Genomic DNA, 22088 nt, shown 5'->3' on the forward strand with positions numbered 1-22088 from the left:
ATGCAGGCTTACAATGATGAAAAGCACCAGTGGATTTCTCAACTGTCCTTACTAGTTCAGAAGCTAAACTGGCTGTCGGATAAGTTCTCATACATTACAACCAGTGAAGTTACGACCTCCAGAAAACTTATAATGGCCAAGAAGTGCTGCGCGCCTGGCTGTGCTTGGATTTCTCCAAGCCTACAAAGATCGCTGAGAAAGAAAGACAGCTTGTATAAACCACTTAATATGCGCGTTTTGCACCGTTACAAGCTTCTGTCTGAGCCACTAACCTATGCTCCCAAGATGCAAAAAGTATTTTTTTGAGAAAACCTATTGAATGTAGTAATAATGCGAAAACAAAATGGGAATTGATTAATCCGGTGTGAAACGCGTAAACGAGTCAACAACGTAGTAACACTATCATGGAGGTTGATACAGCTCTTAAATATCTATTAATTATATCGAATGCGTTTTCTGAAACTTTTTCTTCCTATGAAACAGTTGCGTCGGTTGAAGCGCCTGTACCAACGCGTCAACCACAGCAATGTTTTTTCTGAGCGTATGCACGCCCCGTGAAGTCCAAGATCTAGCGGATAAGAAATCAAAATAATATAGGAACGGAATTAAACGATACGCATTCGTCTCACTATAAAATCACGAAACGCATTATTTCCGAACCTCTCTGGCACATTAGCAACCTAATTTTTGAGACAGGAGTATTACCAAGTCCATGAAAACGGGCTAAGCTAGTTCCGAAATTTAAGATGGGGGGGGGGGGGGGAGGGCGATCAGAAATGCAGAATTACCGCCCTATATCTGTGCTGCCCATCTTCTCACGGTTGTAGACAAATTACTTCAAAAACAAATACACACTTATTCCGCATGCTTTATTGTCCTATGGCCCTTACAATTCGGTTTTCGTCGTGGGCATTCGACGGCAAGTGCCCTCTTGCATTTTTTCTGATTGGATTGGAGCACCACTTGATAGTGGTGTAATAACTGGAGCTGTCTTTATAGGCTACACCAAACACCTCGATAATATTAATAATGTACTCTACTTTCTAATCTCGAAACCTTTTTTTTCTAAACTCGAACTCGAACGCCTGACCTGTAAGGTCAGGCATTAGCCCTGATCAGAAGTTACTTTTATAACAGTACCAAAGCCTGTTTATTGAAGGCATATTGTCTCATAATTAATAAAGGAATGCCCCAAGGTTCAATTCTTGGACCACTGCCTTTTTTAACATACACTTACTACCTTCACTCTTATTTGAATATCGACCAATGTCTCTTGTATGTCGACGACCCAACCATCATGGCTTCTGTTAACAAGTCTTCTGAAATAATTGCAAACCTAGACTGACTGTTACGATCCTTAGGGAAATGGAGCCGCATTTATTGTATTAAAATTATTCAGTCTAAAACCGACTTTCTGGTATTCCACCTTGCTAAAAAATTTCTTCGGACTTATCAATGCACATCTGTAATGTTGCCGTACCACAAACACATCGTGCTCGATTTCTAGATGTGATCGTTGACTCGAATTTCAGGTTTAATCATGCTGCCTGTGTAGTTAACAAATTTGGTTTTAGAATCTTGGCACTTATGAGAACACGGCCATTTTTCGATCGAGATGGATTGCTCTCAATCTATAACGCAGTTGAGCAGTCCCATATTCTATACTGCATCACGTCATGGCATCACGGCATCACGTCATCACGTGTAGAACTCATCTTTGAGGCTTATTTCTACGCAAAAGCAAATACTTAGAATCATCACTTTCTCTTCTACCCAACCATATGCGCTTTTGTTCCAGTCGCTGCATATACGGTATTTTGAAAATGACAGCCCCGCAAACAAATGTCATGAAGCAAAGCACCGACCGCGGATGCCTTTTATGTGAAGTCTTCTCTGACTGAAATATTAGAAGAGCGAAACAGCGACGTGAGCTTGAAAATGATGTATTTTTTTGGCGTGGCGTGCACTGCCTCCGTGACCGGCCCACGCAAGAGGCTGCGTTTTTGTCACAAAGCTAACCTTCACGAATAGCGTCCGCCACGAGCGTTTTCCTCTAAACATTGCGGGCACATACGCCGCCGTTGCGGGGAAGCGTGAGAAGCAGTCAGGGGTCTTTGAATGCTGTTGTGTTCCACCCTTAAATGTGAAGCCTAGGCGTTCTCATTTTTTTTTAAATTAGCGGTGATTGAATTAGTTTAACTTTTCCAAGGATTTTTTAGAAGCTGCAACTCTCTGAAATGTTACCGTGTATCGCTTTTTGAATAATCTCCCGGTAGATGCCAGGCTGTCTTTCGCTCCACGCAACGGCTGTGGGCCAAATGGGGCCGCTATCTGCAGCCGCCTCTTGGCCAATGCTCGGTGACGGCAGCGTTGAGACAGCCTGGGGGACAGAAGAAACGGAATGAAGCAAATACATGACATAATCAATGAAAAATTCAGCTAACCTCATAGATGGCCTACTTGTCAAAATAGCACAATGGGTAAGTTGGTTTTCATTCTTAATTAGGAAAAGCGAGAAGGGACCAAGACGACGGCACATCACAGGACGAGTGCTATGCCTGATGGTCGCCGATGTGAAGACGCCGACACCAACGATAGTCGGAGTTCTTTGGACGCACGACGCGTACAACAGTGGCAGTTTTATGAAACTAGGCTGACATGACACGACTGGCAACCGTGGGAGGTGGCAGTTCGACAGGAATTTGTGCCAAGTTTAAACGACGTAGACAAATCCAACCTGTCGACTGGTTTTATACCGGTCCCAATGCGATCGTCTACTAAAAATTGGAGTGAATGACGATTGTCGAAACCCCTGTGCTCGTATATATATATATATATATATATATATATATATATATATATATATTCTTGTGCTCGAAACAAATGGAAACATTCTTTCCAAGTCTGAAGTCTGATACTCGCCACTCGCCTACCACCGATATGGCATGTTTACATTCAGCGTAGGCCTAGCGCATCCTTCGAGTTAGTAATGGGCGAGCAAACGTGCCCAGCTGACGAACGCTGTTGCAAATGAATTTTAAAGCGAAAGCATTACTAACCGCATTGAGCCGAGTTTGGCCATCGCCAGCAATTTGATCTTCATTTAAATTCAGCTTTGCCGTAGCCTTGACTACGCATCGCATGACTCGCGGTGCCGAGCTCCGCCAGCGGCTTGGCGCATGCGCTCTCCGCAGTGGGTCGCCGCGTGACCACGTGTGTCGACGCGCGCCTGGCAAGAGGATCGCCGCGCTCGCCTAGTCAGTGCGAGCTTGGCCATGGATGGGAGCGAGGCTGGGCTGTTTTAACGCGACAGCGTTAAGGAGCTCGTGTCGCAGAAAAGCCGGTGTTATCGGCGGCGGTGTCGGCGTCCGTGGCGTTGGCCGTGAGCGATAAATCATGGCAGGCACTTCATCAATAAAAAGCAACTCCCAAGATGGGCTGGGTGGGAATTGAACCAGGGTCTCCGGAGTGTGAGACGGAGACGCTACCACTCAGCCACGAGTTCCATGCTTCAAAGTGGTACAAACGCGCCTCTAGTGACTGCGGTCTTGCCTTGGAAAAAAGCCGTGGAAAGTTATACTGCGGTGTATATCGGTAATTATGAACATGTAACTTACAGAAGTCGCAATTACACGAGTAGCGAAGTGCGTTTCCGCTACATTTCTTCTGCGCTTTCCGCACACGCAGAGCCATCTTGCGGCAAACACAGAAGACCCCCTCCTCTCCATGTACGGCGCTGCCACGACAGATGGTGCCCCACGCGCGCATTGGGGCTGTGCGAGGACCGGTGCGAGGCGGGTCGTGGCCCGGACTCTCTCTCCCCTGACGACGCTTCGCCTTGCTCCCTCACGGGTTGCAGAATTAAGCGTCCTTCTTTTCTTTAGATCACTATCTGTCTATCTCTCTGCCCGTGCCGATCACGACGTTTGGCTGGCGTGCATCATTTTCCCTTGCGAGACACAGAGTTCTTTGGTTCGTTCCGCTTGCTCAGGCACACGTTTCGTTGCTGCGCCGAACGCTGCGTTGCTCGACGCTCACCGCGTCCGATGCGGGGCGCCTCGTAAGTGATGGCTGCCCGTAGCCCATTGTCTTACACCCCTTGGCGGGTCGACGGGAACGCTGTCGCGTTCCACTCTTGAAGGCGAAGCTTAAGCGTCCTCCATTTTTTTCCCTGAGCGTTGCGCGGGAGCGGGAGGCTTTGAGCCGTCGTTGCCAAGTGGCATTTGACCACTCCGCGGATGTCGCCCTGCAAGCTGCTTCAGTGGAGAGGGTCCGGAATGCCAAGCGCGCGACGGTAGCTTCAAAGAAGGCAGTCAACTACTTTACCGACCATTGATCACTCTTGGTAGCCATCAAGCCAAAGAATGTGACGCAACAATAAATGTCATGCTAATACAACGACTAATGATGTTCGTGTCCGTTCACGTGTGGCTAACGATGCGTGTTTACCCAAGCCTCATCAGAGTCACATCTAGCCACCGAACCCGGCACAGCCGTCATACGTGGCCCAATGATGATTGCATACCTAACTCTAATAATTGGCGCTAAATCAAAGGTTTACCAAGTGAAAATATCACTTATCCGAGCTAAAACAAGCTTTCACTTTGCATATCCAGGGTTATCTGAGCTAAGACGCTGTCACGCTGCAGCGATTTCAAATATTACACTCCTGACATTGTGTTGCATGTATCGCGGTGAACCATGTGGAACATTGTGCGATAAACCGCAGCGTGTTTCGTGCGTGGTTAATGTCGTCTGTGGTGATTGAAGTTTAATGGGCTACCTGTGGGCTGTTTTCAGCTGCAAAAAATAACTTTCAAAAAGGCAAGACCCTAGTATCAGAACAATGGCAGGTAATTTTTCAGCCATGCCGTCCATTTCAACTGAGAGTGTGCTATTGAATTCGACATGTGAGATTCCAGTTCAGTACAGCTTCACAGTACTCCTTCACTCTCTTCTTTCTCAAGTGCATGGGCGTCATGGGCTCGTTGGGGATAAATCGCTCATGCAACACTCAAGAACGCTGACACACTGAACGAATTATCGTGCAGCACTGTCATGCTTGAGTCTGTGTGTCCGCGTACTTCTGCATTGCAAAAAATGACTTGTTTGCAATATGTGCACCATGTGCAATGCATAGGAGGAACTGCGGCAAACAAGACCTATGCGTGCAGTCGCGTAGACCACAGTTGCTTCGAAGCCTGCGTGAGCCGCAGTGCATACTTAGTAAATGAAAATGTAATTGTGCTTTCATCTTTTTTGCTTAATAAAACCGCGTATGGTGTGAGTGCATGTACCGGAAAAGGGAAAAGGTGTCATTAGTGCCTTAAGTGTGCAGTCGGTATTGCTAAGCAGACGGAAGGTCTTCAGATTCCACTAAAATTATTTCAGCTGTAATACTATAAACTGTACTCAGGGAAACGATTAGCTCAAAACCAGATTCCTAATGCATTTTCATAGATGCGAGTCTAATTATTGAATGAGCACTTCTAATGCAACAATATGCTGACATGCAGCACGCACGCTTAAAATAAAGACATTGTGTAAAGGATTGAGTACACAAGCATTGCGGTGGATGAGAAAGGAAGAGAGGGCAGCGAGGCATAACTGAAGCAGGCGTTCGGTGGAATGACCACTTGTACATTTCTTTTTGTTACGATGGTGAAGTTGGCAGGATGAACCAAAAGATATGGCCTGTTCCGTTGGAGCGACATCCTCGCAGTTCAGTGCTACCATTAGCCAAATGCGTAGAATGAGCGGTGTGTCACTCGACGAAGCCAATGCGAGCAATACGGCTGAAGTCTACATTATGAAAGACCTGCCCATGCAGCCCTCGTTTTCCTATTCCTAAAAGCCGCGCAAGAGAGGACAGGATTCGGTGCAGACGCAGCTCTCCCCTGCTTCGCGCATGGACAAGCTAACACCACCGCCTTACCGATATGTCAGCACGTAGTCTCTGCTTGAAGCCTCTGATTTAAGCCTTTGACCAGGATGTGCCCTCTGCTCCACATTTGGGCACTGATGGCTTAGCAGCATGCAACAGTTTGTTGAGCTCAGTTGACTCGATCGTGTTGGCTTACAGCTGCCCGTCGGCGGCAATGCTGCGAAAAATCACACAATGGCTGGGAGGCGGCCTCGCTGTTTACGCGGTGTGTCATTGCGGCCAACCAGTGTTCAGTGTCCAGGATCCTCTGCGCTGCTTTCCTAACTGTCACTAGAGTGCAACGCTCAGTGTCGCTCGCCAGAGAAATTGTTTGTGCGTTAAATGCCTCACCTTCGATGACCTGACTTCCCTGGTCTACTCGGCCATGGTTTTTATGAACACATGTTTTACTAAAATTATTGGCAAGTTGTTGCTTGTCAGGTTCTAAGCCTTGTTCAAAACTTGCTGCATGGCCGAGTGTAAATGACGAAGTACACAAAGCAGCTTGAGCAATTACAAGACAAGGCAGGATGACAGGCAGAAGCAAGCATTCTGCGGAATGGCCGCTTTACTGCTTCTCTCGCTTACAGTTGCAATATAAGTGCTAATATAGAAAGAATAATTGTGTTCTCCTAAGCTAAGCACAAGGTACCGTCTCTGCATCCCGCGCTTTACGCATAATAAGCAACCACAGGAGAGTTCTTTGTAGAAATTAGGCATAGTGGATGCCCAGTTACGCAAAAGGGTGCGCAAACTGACAGCACTCTTTGCCTATGGCTGTTTATACTGCTTGTTGATTTTGGTACACTTTTATCTGGTGCATGTCCTTCTCTGTTTATTTCCAATTCTCCCATGCCTTTCCATAAGCGTGCCTGGCTTAGCCTGAGAGTTTGCGCCCTGTAAATGCAATGTTCATAATGCATCTTTGTGTTTTAGGCCAGCAATGGTATCGCTAACTATAACTTTTGGCGATATTTTCCCTTTAGTGTGACAAGCCGTGCTCGACTTGCTCAACCAGGCAATCAGTGCAGACTGAAAGTAATACCTCCGAAAGCGATAATGCGAGAATGCGACTTCTGGGTAATGATTCGCGGAAACGTGTATTGATAGCAAATTATTTCTTCTGAAGCCCGCCAGGTGGAAGAAGGATCACAAAAAGGAAAGGAAAAATATTTCTTTTTCGAGTTTGCCAAATGGTTGATTTTAAAACATGGCTTTGGCCACTGTCGTCCCCACGCTCCTACTGAGATGATCCAGCTTGATCATGCCTTGAAAAGCTTTACCTAACGCTTTCGACTCAGAAGGTCAGCCATTCAGGCGTCGAAGGTTGGTTGCCCTCTCTTGTGAGCGGGTCGTTTTTTCACAAGTCATTCATGCCATATTCTCTTCCGCGGAAGTGTATATGGAAATTTTCTGCTGCCCTCCGTGGTGTCACAGGGCTCTGGCCTCAGGCCCACACTATTTTCTTTGTGTAAATGATATGCCGATCCACGCCTAAATCCCGTTTATGCAAAAGGCTGACGAAACCATGACGGTAACTCCAATTCCTTCCCCAGTTGCCTCTGCTCACCTTCAAGAACACCTTTTTACAGTGAACGACGTAGCCGGCAATATAAAACTTATTAGGAATGAAGGAAAATTCGCCTAAATTAAACCCAGTGAAAGTAGACGTACGGCGAAGGTGGTGCGGGCATTAGCCGACCTTACACAAGCACCACCACCACAAGCGGCGTACGTCAAGCCCGAATGCACATGTAAGTGCAGCATAAATCCTTATTTGTATAGGTAGTTCGCTAAGCGCAAGTGCCTTATTAAACTAATGTTTCAAACTAAATTTCGTCATACTACTTCTGAAGTACCCATCACAGACGAGCTGGAGACATGATAGCTTTGGATTGTTATGCAAATATTGGAGAAATCGTAAATCTCTTAGGTGGAACTTGAGAGACAAAGCCCTTTTCCTGCTGCCGTTTGAGGTGTCTGAGTGGCTGCGGTCGCGAGGTGGTGGTACCACAAGTGCAGCATGCATTCTCATTCTTGTAGGCCTTCCGCCTAGAGCATGTGTGTTACTAAAGTAATTGAATTTGGCAAAGTAAAATGCTTCAGAAGATTTGTAAAGTTCGACTTACACATAACCTGCACAAAGGTAGCATCGGATAGTAAATCACTTATAGGAAAACACCTAATTCTGTTACACGGAAACTGTAACACATTGCCTTCCAGTTGTCGTTTGTCGTTGGGCCCTGCGCGCCACGCAGGTGCGTTAGGGAAATAATTTGTTTCTCAAAGAAAAATATGCAGAAAATTCGTAAAGTATTACTTACACACAACTAACACACATGATAGCATCGATAGCCGGCAGGCGAAAGCGGTACATGCTACCCAGACCAGTAAGCAGCAGCAGCCTACGATGCTGGCTAGGGCGCCGCGCGCCGGCTTCCAAGAGCGAGTGTGAGGGTGACGTAGTGTCGCATCCATGCCCTCTCCCATCACGCAACACCTGGCGCGCTATGGCGGCAGGAGCTGTACGTCTACTTCGCAGGCTGTCTCACGGCTCTCTGGACAACTCATTTTTCCGCCCGTCTGAAGAAGCGGTCAGGATGCCCTGAGACCCATTACACCTGCGTGGCCAGACACCGCAAATGCATGCTTATATCTGACATACAGAGCGTTCTCTCCACCGCCTTAGCCATTCGGACTCCCCTTCATCACGACCGGACTGAATTGGTACTGCTAGCGTGCGCCATCTCACGCCACTGGGAACACTAATTCAGCGCGTTGTGCGGCTGGCGACTTCCCTGTTCTTGCCCTGTATGTGTGTCTCATGTGCTCTTCATACGACACGTAACTGAAAATATCGTCTGCGTCTTCCTACGTAACATATCTGGTGGAGGTGGACGTTCCCTGTAACTCGTCACGGAGCTTCGCAGTGTACGGTACGTCGAGCCTTCCTTCATGCCTCGCGGTGACAACTCGACTCCGCCGGCTCCGACACCTGCTGCCACTTTGACGACCTGCATCACTCTCCCCGCTCTCCGTGATCCTGGAGCATTCCAGGACAAAGATGGGGAAGACGTCGATGACTGGATCAGCCTGTACGAACACGTCGGCCGCAGTAACCAGTGGCACCCTACTATTATTCTCGCCAACGTAGTCTTTTACCTCGGTGGCACACCTAGAGTTTGGTATCGCGCGCACAAAGATGAGCTCGCCAGTTGGGATTCACTTACGGCACAGCTCCGAGACTTGTTCGGCAACCCCTACGGTCACCAACTTGCCGCGCAGAAGGCGCTTTCCGGCCGTGTGCAGACGTCAACAGAGCCATATGTCACGTACATTCAGGACGTTTTGGCTCTGTGCCGCAAAGTTGACATCCACATGACTGAGTCAGACAAGGTTGCCCACATCCTCAAAGGCATTGCCGATGACGCCTTCAACTTGCTCGTTTGCAACAACGTAGCGACGGTGGATGCTGCTATAAAATAGTGCCGCCACCTGGAACTCTCTAAAAGCCGACGTATTGACCAGCAGTTTGCCCGTCTGCCCAACACCCGTGCGACATCTTTCTGTGCCGACACTCCTCGTCCCAACAACACTGCCGATGTTTCCAGGATCGTCCGGCGTAAGATCGAGGCCGCCTATCCGGATGCCTTCGACTCCGGCCCCACCAACGCATCTTCAGTCACGGTTTCCCTGATCCAGGCAGTTGTTTTCCAGGAGTTCGAAAACATCGGTCTTCACACAATCTGCTCGGCCCATCGCCCCGATACCCGCCCCGCTTCTTCGATTCCGCCCCGGCCCACATGTTGCCCACCACGTTTCCGCAACCCATCTGAATGGCGCGCTGCTGACGACAAGCCGATTTGTTTTTACTGCCATCGAATCGGGCACATTTCTCGGCACTTTCGCAGTCGCTGGAGTTCCCCGACCCGGTCTACTTATACTGCCTACTCTCGCCCCCCAGGTGGCTTTTCTCGTCCCTATGCCGCACGCTCCGATAATGCCGCCGCTGATTCTCCTGCACCGAACGGCCCTATTCTCGCCCGCCTTCGCCCCAACGAAGACAATCTCGCTCCCCCCCCCCCCCCCACCCCGTCGCTCCTATTCTCCGACTACCTTCGGACGCCGCTCCCAGCCGGAAAACTAGACGATGCAGCGCCTCGAGGTGACGCTGCATTGCTCCCTATGCCGCTAACTCCTCCACTGACGTTGCCCCCTCATGTGAACGTTCTTGACGTGCAAGTCGATGGTGTTTCTGTGTCTGCTCTTATAGACATAGACACTCGGGCGCATTTGTCGGTAATGAGCGCTGGGCATTGTAACCGGCTCAAGAAAATAATCACGCCCACCACGACGCCAGTTGTCCGTGTTGCCAATGGTGGAACAGCCCCCGTAATTAGTATGTGTACCACCCGCGTCTCCATCGTCGATCGCTCCACTATCGTGCTATTCCCAGTCATCGCTCACTGTCCCCACGACATCATCCTCGGCTTAGACTTCCTCTCCGCACATTCTGCTATCATCGATTGTTCCACCAGTACTCTCCGCCTTGATCTGCCTGTCCTGGATCCCGCTGAACCACACCCCAGTCGCCTCAGTTCCGTCGACTTCGTTCACTTGCCACCTTCGGCACTGACTTACGTTGAGTTAGTGTCATCCCCACCAGTTCCCGACGGTCACTACATCGTGGCTCCTATGCAAGACGTCCTCCATAGACACGGGATCACAGTACCTTATACAGTTTTATCTATTACGGCGAATTGCGTCTGCCTGTCAGTGGTCAATTTCGGCTTGACGACACAAGTGCAGCCACGCGGGATGTCTCTGGCTCAGCTTTGCTCATTCAAGGATCACTCATTAGAATCTATTGCAGTAGACGACAATTCATCCGATCCTCCTCTACTATCGCAGTCGGCAACTCGTTCCATCGCCGACTTACGGAAAATTATTGCGCCCGACTTGCCGTCCGAGCACGCTCGTGAGCTCTACCGCGTTCTGTTTTCCTACCACGATATTTTTGACTTCAACGATCGTCCTTTGGCCCAAACAACAGCTGTTGAACATCGCATTAACCCTTTCGGCCCTGGTGCCCTCAAATGAGGACAAGACATTAAAGCCGTGGGTTGCGCGATAAACAGCAAAACAAAACAAAAATAGAAACCCAAATAACTCAGCAGGCATCTCCATTGCCATGGACATCAGTTCTCGTGCGCTCGTGTTTGCCAGAGCACCGGCAAGAAACAACAAAGATGAAAGATGACAACGTCGAAGCTGGACCAAGTAAGTGCATTTTCTTCTTTTTTTTACTTGTGAGGTGCTGTTACTGGCGCATTGAGAATTTGGGAGAATGTTTTTAACTCACTATAGGATATATAATTATTTAAAACATCCCGCACGTATGCGTAGTTGAGTCACCGCATGCATAATAATGTGTGTACTCATTTGAGTACACGAGGGCTGAGTGGGTACCGCGTAGGGTGGCGCCTTGAAGTAAAGCGACTTCTGTTTATTTTTCAGGCGCCGGAATGAAACCTTACTACTTCTACTCAGCGACTATGGCCTGCAGGTCTGGATTTATGCCACTCGAAGACGCAGATGAAATGTTCGCCCAACTTGATAATGGAAATTTATCAGACGTTGGGGAGAATGAAGAACATGATGAAGATGACGACCTCATTCCTGAAGAAACAGGAAGCAATGACTGCGTCCTCGATTCGTCGGAAACTTCTGGATAATCAGATGAAGAGCAACCGTGTAATGAAATGTCATGGTCCAGAAGAGCCTTTGACAAACCATCTGCTGATTTTAGTGGAGTTTGTGACGAAAATGAGCATTGTCTTGACGAGCTGCCACTTCAGTACAAATATTTTTCGCGCTACGTGCCTAAGAACGTGTTTGTTGAGCTGGCTAACAAAACAAACTTGTATTTTGTGTTCAAAGAAGGAAAGCCGGTCCAAACGAATGAAGAAGAAATAAGGAAACTTATTTCTCTACACTTGCTAATGGGAGTCGGTAAATACCCCCATCTGCACTTATACTGGAAGCCATCACTGAAAATGGCATATTGCCAGTAGCTCGAGTATTGGGAAATAGAGATACCAAACGAAACAACGGAAAAATGACGTCAGCAAGGAAGTGCCAGCAGCGCATCATGCTCCACACGCACACATCGCGTGAACTCAGTAGCTCTTTGTCTTCATTGACGGGTCGGCTTCTTTGGCTTCTAAAACATCCCAGAATATGTAGGCGACACTGCAGCCTCAAGATTAGTAACTTTTACTGCATCGAAGTATGTTTGTAGCATGGAAAATAAAACTGTTACAAAAGATCCACTTTTGTCTCTTCTACACCCACTGGGCCCTCATGTCCTCATTTGAGGACATGATCCTAGACATTACTTGAGACTAAACACAAACATTTTTTTCATAAATTTCGGTTTATTATGTGGCAAATAACCGAAATAACATGGTAGAAAAAATATCAGTGTGATAAAAAAATTTCAGGGCCGAAAGGGTTAATACCGGCGATGCCCCTCCTATTCATAGCCACCCGTATCGAGTGTCACCGGCTGAGCATCAAGTTATTCACGAAGTAGTTCGCAAAATGCTTGCCAAGAACATTATCGAACGGTTATGTAGTCCATGGGCATCACCTGTTGTACTGGTCAAAAAGAAGAATGGCTCATGGCGCTTTTGCGTGGATTATCGGTGCTTTAACAGGGTTACCAAAAAGGACTTGTATCCCCTACCTCGGATTGATGATGCCCTTGATTGTCTGCATGGTGCTCGCTATTTCCCCTCTATTGACTTTCGCTCCGGCTACTGGCAGATTGCCGTGGATGATCTCAACCGCGAGAAGACTGCATTTTTAACAATGTTTACTGCAGTGACGTGCGTTCTCATTCTAAAAGCAGAGCTGAAGATGCATGTCTTGTCAATGAAAAATGGCGATGTTCTCTCGGACACTACTGATGCCCTTGCAGAAAATTTCTATTCTTTATATTGTACAAAAGCTTCCACCTCAAGTAACCATCCTTCTCAGTCTGCTACAATGTGTACGCTATAAGTCAATGAAGGCCTTGTTCTAAATTGCACGAAGTGCATTGTGGGGAGACTGGTGGTTTGTAGTATCCCACGTCTTCATTACTCGTCGGACGAACACAGATGAAATCACTGAACGCTGCTTTCTAGTTTCTTGTTCAAGCGCTGCCTTGAACTAGAGGTGCGGCGAGATGCGTGCTTAGGCGCTACTTCCTTCTCGACGACTAAAACGCCGATGGCTCGCCACGCCCCCCCCCCTCCTCCCTCTAGCGAGAGAGCGAATGTGCGAATGAGCGATCTCTAGGCGAAGATGTAGTGCTTGCGTCGGCGAAGTGAACGCGCTTGGTCTTAGGAATTGGTTTGTCGTCGGCGGCTACGAGGTAGGCGACGAGGAACGCCGGGAAGGCATGCTTGACGCGGTTAATCGAAACGCTGTCTTCGCGTCCGTTCATCAGCAGAACAAAGTACTTGGGGCAGAATTGGATGGCTATGTAAGGCCGTCATAAGGTGGCCGGAGTGGTGGTCACACCGCATTGTGCTACAGGAAGACGTGCGTGCAGTCTCGTAGAGCGCGACTCACGAAGGTTTGACGTGAATAAAGTCGGCACTGAAAAGGAGAGATGTCTCCCATGGCAGCAGTGAGGCGACTGGCATAATTATGGTCGTCGAGCATTGGTGCTGCCACCCAGTCGAAAAATTGGCCAGGTAACTCCAACGTAGATCCGAACAAGAGCTCTGCGGAGGAGCAGGAGGCTTCAGTCCGTATTACACTGCGAATGGCGAAGAGGGCGAATGGAATCGTTGTCTGTGATGATGTGAGCGAGACTTTAACTTGCAGTGAAAGCGCTCGACCATGCTGTGGGACATGGGGTGGCAGGCCGTCGTCTTCATGTTGCTGACACCGAGCATTCGGGATATCCCACGGAGCAGCGGGGAGTCGAATTGACGACCTCGATCTTTTGTAATGGTCGAGGGAACTCCGTAACAACTAATCCATACTGTGACAAGCCATAGGACAACTGTCTCTGCAGTGATATCGCTGAGTGTGAATGCTTCATGCCAACGCGAGAAGCGGTCGATATGTGTTAAGATATTGGGATTATCCTTGTACGGCGGCAAAGGACCGACCAGGTTTATGGACACGTGGCTGAGTCACGTATCGAAAACGCCTAAAGGTTCCTAGCAGACTGAGGACGTGGCGCTGTACTTTGATTTACTTACATTGGAGACAAGCCTGTGCCCAACGTTGGGCGTCAATATTCATGCATGGCCACAGGTATCGTGTAGGTATGAAATGTTGAGTCGCACGAATGTCAGGGTGTGAGAAGGAATGTAGGGCTTCGAAGACGTTGCTGCGAAATTGTGGCGGAACGCAGGGGTGAAGACAACTTGTAGAGACATTGCTAACGAAGGGAATATCGCAGCCTGGAGATAGCATGTGTTGAAGTTGGAAAGAATTATCCTTCAGTCGTAAGGCCGGTTCGCTGTCCTGTCGCTCTGCTGTAGCCATAGCTGCAAAGTCCACAGGTGGGCGCTCCTGGACAGTTGTGTTGACTTGTATGCGGGAGTGTGCGTCAGCGACTGGTTAGTTTGTGCCCCTGATGTGCCGATTGCCGCTTGTGAATTTTGATATGTAGGCAAGTTGGTGAATCTGACGGGGACTGTAGGCAGAGTTGGTAGCGGTCGAAGCCTACGTGAGTGGCTTGCAGTCAGTGAGGTTGTAAAGTTGGCGACCTTCGAGGAAGTAGCGCAAGTGTCTCAGGGCCAAGTAGGGCGCCAGCAGTTCACGACTGAAAGTGCTTTATCTACGCTCGGCCGGCAAAAGCCTTCACGAGAAGAATGCGACCGGCTGGCACACGCCATGGACCAATTGCTGCAGCACTCCACCGACGGCGACTTGTCAAGCCTCCACCGTGAGTGATGTCAGGGCGTCGTACATGGGATGTGCAAGGAAAGTCGCGTTGGCGAGAGCTTCCTTAATAGAACTGAAAGCTGTCTCGGCATCGTCTGTCCAGGAGATGGGAGCGTTTGCTTTTGTCTGACCGGACAGCAGTGTGAAGAGCGCTGCAAGATGACCGCGCAGCCGAGGAATGAATCACCAATAATAATTGGCAAGCGCAAGGAATCGCCTTAGTTGCTTTGTGGTTGAAGGTCATGGAAACTGCCCTATGGCTTCCACACGACCGCCAGGAGGAGATATCACGCGGGCCTCGGTGTGATGGCCGAGAAAGTCCAATGCACCGACACCTAACTCGCTCTTCGATCCGATCACGACTAGCCGGTATTTCCGTAATCATTCCAACAGTGGGCGCAGATGAAGCGCGTGGTCGTCTACTGACGCGCTGAAGACGACGATGTCCTCGATGTATGCATAACAGCAGCGCAAGCCACGGAGAACCTAATCGACAAATCGTTGAAACACTTGTGCGGCGTTGCGCAGGCCGAATTGCATCCTGAGGTACTCAAACATGCCAAAACTGTTATTATGACTGTCTTTGGTACGTTAGAAAGTTCCACAGGTATTTGATGGCATGCCTTAGCTAGGTCTGTCCTGCTGAGTATTGTGCACCCGCGCAGCAACGCAGTGAAGTCCTATGTGTGGGATGCAGTAACGATTCGGTACTGCCACTTTGTTGAGGGCGCGGTATTCATCGCGTGGTCTCCATTAACAGGAGCGCTTGGGGACCATGTGTAGCGGTGATGACCATGGACCAAATAATAATAATAATAATAATAATAATACTTTATTGATGACTAGAGAAACATACAGTGCAAGAATCGGGCCTGCCAAAGCCACAGTGGGCTTGAACGGCAGTGCCTGGCAGACAGCGACAGAGCCATCAGTAACTCGTTATTAAACAATAGTGAAAAAAAAAACACACACACACATACACTCACATGACAGGCTTCCAATCATGCATTCATGTGTCTAAGAGCCTTTCTAAGACCATATTTTGTTTTCACATCTTGTATGCTTTGAGGAAGTAGATTAAACATTGCTGGGACATAGTAGTTACGAAGTCTTCGACCATATCTCGTCTTACAGCGGGGTGTAATGTAAGGATTCTTTGGTCTCAGGGAACGGACAGGCACATAAGGAATTTTATATTGACTTAACCAAAAATGTTTTAAGATAACAGTTTCAAGCAGCAAAGAATTGAAATCAGGTAAAGACAACGTTTTGGAACACATCAGATTTGGGGGAGACATCATAAGCAACATGCTTCAGAATGCCACGAAGGACGGAGTTGACCCGGCTTACCAAATGTTGAGCGCCATGACCATATGTAGATATCCCATACCGGATTACACTGTAGCATAAGGCATGTACTACAATCTTTCGGACAGACAATGGCATGTAAAATTTTATGTTATACAAAACACAAGACACTGCGCGAAGTTTTTGACAAATATATGTGAAATGAGAGTTCCAGGATAAATCACTGTCAAAAAAGACACCAAGGTATTTAATTGAACAAGCGTATTGCACAGGGGCACACGAACAGGGATTGCAATGTGATGTGTGCAAATATAACGGGGAGGATAGGGTAACTTGCTTGACAGGGTTGTGGAAACAGATTAGTTGGGTTTTGGACGCATTTATATGGACTACATTATTCTGAAACCAGTCCATCACTCTTGTTGTTGCCATTTGTAAAGAAGAGATGGCGTCAGCGTAACTTCGAGCATGTGAAACAAGGACAGTGTCATCAGCATACTGATATAATTTGACGTTCACAACATTAGATAAATCATTAAAATATAAGTTAAATAATAACGGACTTAAAATTGAACCCTGGGGGACGCCAGCTTTAATTTCGGTCAGGCTGCTACGAAATTTTCCAATAGACACAAGTTGTTGCCTATGAGACAAGAAGTTTTTCAGAAGCCGCAAAAACGCACCCCGAAAGCCTAGCAAAGAGAGTTTGGTTAGCAGTATACTATGGCAGACGCTGTCAAACGCTTTGCGGACGTCTAGAAACAGTGCACAAGCAATCTGATTGTGTTCAAACGCAGAGTTTAGTGTATCGGAAAAATCTTCAAGCAGCAACTGCGTACCCCTATTCGGCACAAAACCATACTGGCTAGGAGATAACACGCCATGATTGCTTAAAAAGCTGCTCATTGTCTTGAGCAGATGTTTTTCCAATATCTGCCCAATGCATGAAAGGATAGAAATAGGCCGGTAGTTTTCAATATTGTTGCGTGCGCCACTTTTAAAAAGAGGAATGACCAGGGCATTCTTCAGATTATCGGGAATGATACCAGTGGTATTATTATTGTTTAAAATGAGTAGTAGCACATCTTTTATTGCTTCGAAAGTTCTGCGCAGCTCTAATATTGAAACACCATCAATTCCAGGAGATTTATTTGGTTTTAGACTGAAAAGGATTGATTTGAGGTCATGTTCCGAAAACATGGGAAGAAGGGCGGATTCTGAAATACTAGTTTGCGATGTGCAAGTATCTGGATGTGGTCTCGCTACACCAGACACTTTTGAAAAAAATGAGTTAAAATCATTAGCGGTGGCAGTACCATTTGAAGAAAAATGAGACATCAGATCAACATGGCGATTAGCGTTTACATCACCACCTCTAAGATTGTTAATTAGGGACCATGCTTTCCTGCTGTCACAACGAGCGTCCGTGAATTTTGCTCGTAAGTTATTGCGTTTTGCTAGACGTATCATAGCATTCACCTTATTTCGAAGCTCTTTGTACCGAAGCCGCAAAGCAGTACAATTAGGACTTCTCTTTGTTTGAACCCATAACAAGTCTTTTGCTTGTATTGCCGTGAGTATTTCTGTAGACATCCATTTTTGGTCCAATTTACGTTGTTTGATTTTACAGACCCGTGTAGCTGCAAGCCGGAAATCGGTGAATAGTGCTACAAAGTTGTAATAGGCGTCGCCTGGAGGAACAGTCATCAAAAACTTATGCCAGTCGTGATTCATTACAAATTTTTCGAAAGCCAAGGGGTCAACAAATGATATTTGTTTGACTTCGTTTGGAGCGACCAAGTTGGTGGCGTCATCTGTTAGAGAGCAGCAGACCATGTAATGATCAGCAAGTTTCGTTGTAATAACGGCAGATTGGACACTTAAGTTATGTGCACGTATATTTATGTGATCTATGCAAGATGTGACAAGATGACCAGCAAGAAATTCTTCGCGTGTAGGTTCACAGATCGTGTTTTGCAAGCCCCATTTGGAAATCACGTCCAAATAATTGCCAACTGTCGTTGCTGAAGGGCGTAACGTATCAATGTTGACATCCCCAATTAGGCAAACATGGTCCATTGACGACATCGAGGCCAGGGCAGTATCAAGTTCATCCAGGAATATACGACCGTTGCAACACGGTGGGCGATAAACCGCAAGCAGAATTAGTGACAAGGAAGGTGCGCAAAGACGCACTGCCACAATTTCAGCTTGGGAAAACGAGATAGTCAGCTTAGTTGTTGCCCATGTGTCCCGGTGAAAACTGCCACGCCTCCTCCCCTTTTAATTGGCCTAGTGTATGAAAAAACTTGATATCCAATAATCTGATACTGATTGATGCAGGCGGACGGTATGTTAATCTCGGTAAGTACGATCGCATCGAAATAGGAGTTGAAAGGAGTAATTAAGGCCTGAAAATGGTCCCAATGTTTTCTAATACTACGAATGTTGACGTGAACAGCACGGAAGGCGCAACCATTAGGATTTGGGAAGAAACTAAGAACCTCGTTTAGATTAGTACATGTCTTGAAGGCAACTTTGTTCATGCTCATGCAATACTCTCGAGATCAGATGCCTTATTGATATGCAGAATAGGTGCATCTTCATCCCTCTTAGCCAGTATCCTGCCGTTTTTGGTCCAAACGAATTTAAATTTTGATTCTTTGCCTTTCTGCCTTGCCAGCCGATACAGTTCCCGTTGGGCACGCGAAAGATTATCGTTGAAGTAAAGCCGTGGAAAGGTACTGTCTTGAGCAAGGTCACGTAGGATTCCTCGTGCAGCGAGCCATTGCTGTTTGGCCGAAACAGTGTGCATTTGCACAAGGACTACAGGAATGGTATTGCTGCGCGCGGGAAGTCGGTGCACAGCAGAAACATCGATAAGTTTGAATTCGGAAATGCTTAGCTTCGCCGCCAGTCCTGACAAGAAGGAAGGCAAATCCTCGTTGGGGTTATATTGCAGGCCATGAATCTCGAAATTGCAGCGTCGGCTGTATTGCTCTAATTCGCTAAGTTCAGAGCCAACCTTCTCAAGCAACTCAGCCTGGGCAGCAATCTTAGAGGAGAGTGTATCTACTTGCGTGCCAAGCTCGCCGACTGCTATCTGGTTCGCAGTTACTGTCGATGACACCGATTCATATTTAACAGCAAGGGAATCAAGCGACCCCTGTATCTGTAGAACAGTTTCTGCAGTTTTTTCTCCGATAGCTTTGAAGGTCAGTAGTTCTTCCACTCGACTAGCCAACATTTCAACAGTAGTCGTCAGCCGGTCCAGTTTATCGTTGACAGTCAAAAGTTGCTGTTCAAGTACTCCATCATCCGATTTATTACCCATTGAAGGTTGCTTGACGGTTTGCGTCTTGCATGCCGGGCATACCCAAGACCCACGTTTTGCTGCCGACATTTTCGAAAAAGTTGATTCAGCGACCGCCGAGCAATTTTTACCCAGGTGGAAAGCTTCATTACAAACAGAGCACGTCAGAAACTTATCGTCTCGCGGCAATGGCTCAGCACAAGTGGTACAATCAGGCATTGTGGTGCAGTCGGCGGCAGAGAACAACTCAGAAAAAGAACGCGGGCAGGTGGTCGTTTCAACTCACCTGTCGACAGCAAAATAACAGATCAGTACATGGTACAGCCTTGCCGCCGACTGCGACGGGACTCAGCGAGACCAGTCCTTTTGTAGACGGTAGTCAGACTTGATTGGGCTGCCGAGACCAGGTGACCAAGGCGATGGGAGCGACGTAGGGCGACAGGGAATGAAGCCGATGCTGGTCCTTTGGTATCCTGATGCAAAAATCGGTGATCCAGGCAGCCAGCACGCGTCGATGCGTGTTTCCTGATAGCCGGATCGGTAACTTTGAGTGCGTGCGCAACCGGACAGCCTGTCGACAGCAAAATAACAGATCAGTACATGGTACAGCCTTGCCGCCGACTGCGGCAAGGCTGTACCATGATGGGTGGAAGTATCCAAGTTCGCGCAAATGTGATTCTTGCCACGCGATCTCGTAATGGTCAGGAGAAAGACGACGAGAACGTGCGAAAACTGGTGTTCCCTCAGTGCCAATATATTGGGTGACGTCGTGCCGCACCGAGTCATCGAGAGAAGGCACATGGAAGAGATCTGAAAACGCTTCGAGAAGTGAAGACCACGATGGGGAGGCTTCGGTATGTGCTTGTACAATATGCAAGGGTGTTAGGCCAGATGTGACGTGGTTGTAAGGCGGCAGTGGTGGTCCTGTAGCGTAGGAGGGTTGACACACACCTCCACACTGATGTAGATGAGATAACGCACCATAATGACGCACGTCGGCGATGTGAAATAGGCGGCTGGTGGTTGGGCCGAAATCACTCGCCGCCTTCCGTGCGAGGCCGGCGCGTTTCCCGCAAACGTGCAAGGTTGGCGGCTCGGACGAGCGTGGGCTCCGTAGCGGTGGTAGTACCAGCACTTGACGCGGTAGGTACTCGGCGAAATGACGCGACTGCGGAAGGGGCCGTGATAGCGTGACGCGCTAATTTGATGGTTGGCGTTGAGCAAGGTGATTCGGTCGGCCAGCTGGTCTATCTTGTGATTGAGCATCTCGTTGGCGGCAAGATGGTCTAAGCGATCACCACGGACCGATGCGTCAAGCGTGGCGCGCGAAGCTGCGTGCTTAGGCGCCACTTGGTTATCGTCGATTATTACGACAATGGCTCACCATTGCCTCAAACCTCCCCTTTTGGCATTGATGGTGTCACCCCAAACTGCCTAAGACGCATGGGAGCATACTTGTCCCTACTCTACAACCATCTTCAATAGCTCCCTAAAGTCTAATACGTTTCCTAGCGATTGGAAGCCAGCACTGATTGTGCCCGTACACAAATTGGGAGCTGGAAATCAAGTTACTAACTACAGGCCTATATATATCCCTTGTGCTGCGTCAAAAGTGCTTGAATGTGTATTGCGTTCACGGATTTCTGTTAGTGCTAAGAACATTTCATTAGATGAACGGCATGGCTTCGTATCCGGACGCTCCAAAGCAGACTTAGTTATATTTATTATCTATGCTTCCAGTTCGGTAAATAATAGGGGCCAAGTAGACGCTTTTTACAGTTCCTTAAGTGAAGAATTGATGTAGTTCGCCATGAGCTCCTCATTACAAAGCTCACGCAAATGGACAAACCTTCTTGATTAAGTCTCCTGGTATCAAATTAGCTAAACAATAAATCGTACTTCCATGGCATTGATGGACAGCGTTTTGTTGGGTACGAGGTCACTGACGGGGTTTATCAAGGATCTTGCCTTGGCTCTCTTCAACTGTTCATAAATGACATTTCGTCAGTAATGTCTTAACTTATTCTATATGCTGAACACTTAAAGTTGTGTAGGACTCTCAGCACTGTTCACGACATTGACCTTCAAAAAGACATTTTTCTCACTCTCAAACTGGCACAGAAACAATGAGCTACTTTTGAGCCCTTCTAAAATGATAGTAAGGAGCTATACACGGAAAACACACCATGTGCAAGTGTTATACCCCATTCGGGATGTGCTACTGACCAAGGTGAAAATATGCGTAGTTAAGTATGCCTAACAATATATACTTTATGATCTTATATTTGTTTGTCGTATATGGCATGTTTCCATCTACCCCACTGGAAAGGGAAAAGACCTTAATTTTTCGCCCTTTCCAATCACCTACGTCGGAAGACGTAGGTGAGTGGAAAGGTCGCATGAGGCGGCAAAAGAGTTCGGCCAGTCACCGCGACGTCGCAGTATCGCGAGCACGGCTCAAGAGTCATCCTACTGTCCTGCGGAATCGGCATTGCCCGGTGCGTCTTTGTCGACGTGCACCTCTTGGCCATTCAGTTCCTCGAGTTTTTCGTGTTGCTGTGAGTGTTTCCGCGCCTGCGAGCTTTAGAAATG

The 22088-nt window shown here is 47.8% G+C and overlaps 1 protein-coding gene across 1 annotated transcript in view; it reads right to left on the minus strand.

Annotated features, from left to right (window-relative positions):
- Window positions 1-22088, minus strand: part of LOC135911562 (MIF4G domain-containing protein-like) — a 92103-nt gene that overhangs the window by 52214 nt on the left and 17801 nt on the right. Inside the window, exon 2 of the mRNA XM_065443887.2 lies at window positions 2245-2380. Coding sequence (XP_065299959.2) covers window positions 2245-2380 — 136 coding nt within the window. The remainder of the gene's footprint in view (window positions 1-2244; window positions 2381-22088) is intronic.

This window comes from Dermacentor albipictus, chromosome 8 (genome assembly GCF_038994185.2).
Source record: "Dermacentor albipictus isolate Rhodes 1998 colony chromosome 8, USDA_Dalb.pri_finalv2, whole genome shotgun sequence".
NCBI classification, from domain to species: Eukaryota; Metazoa; Arthropoda; class Arachnida; order Ixodida; family Ixodidae; genus Dermacentor; species Dermacentor albipictus.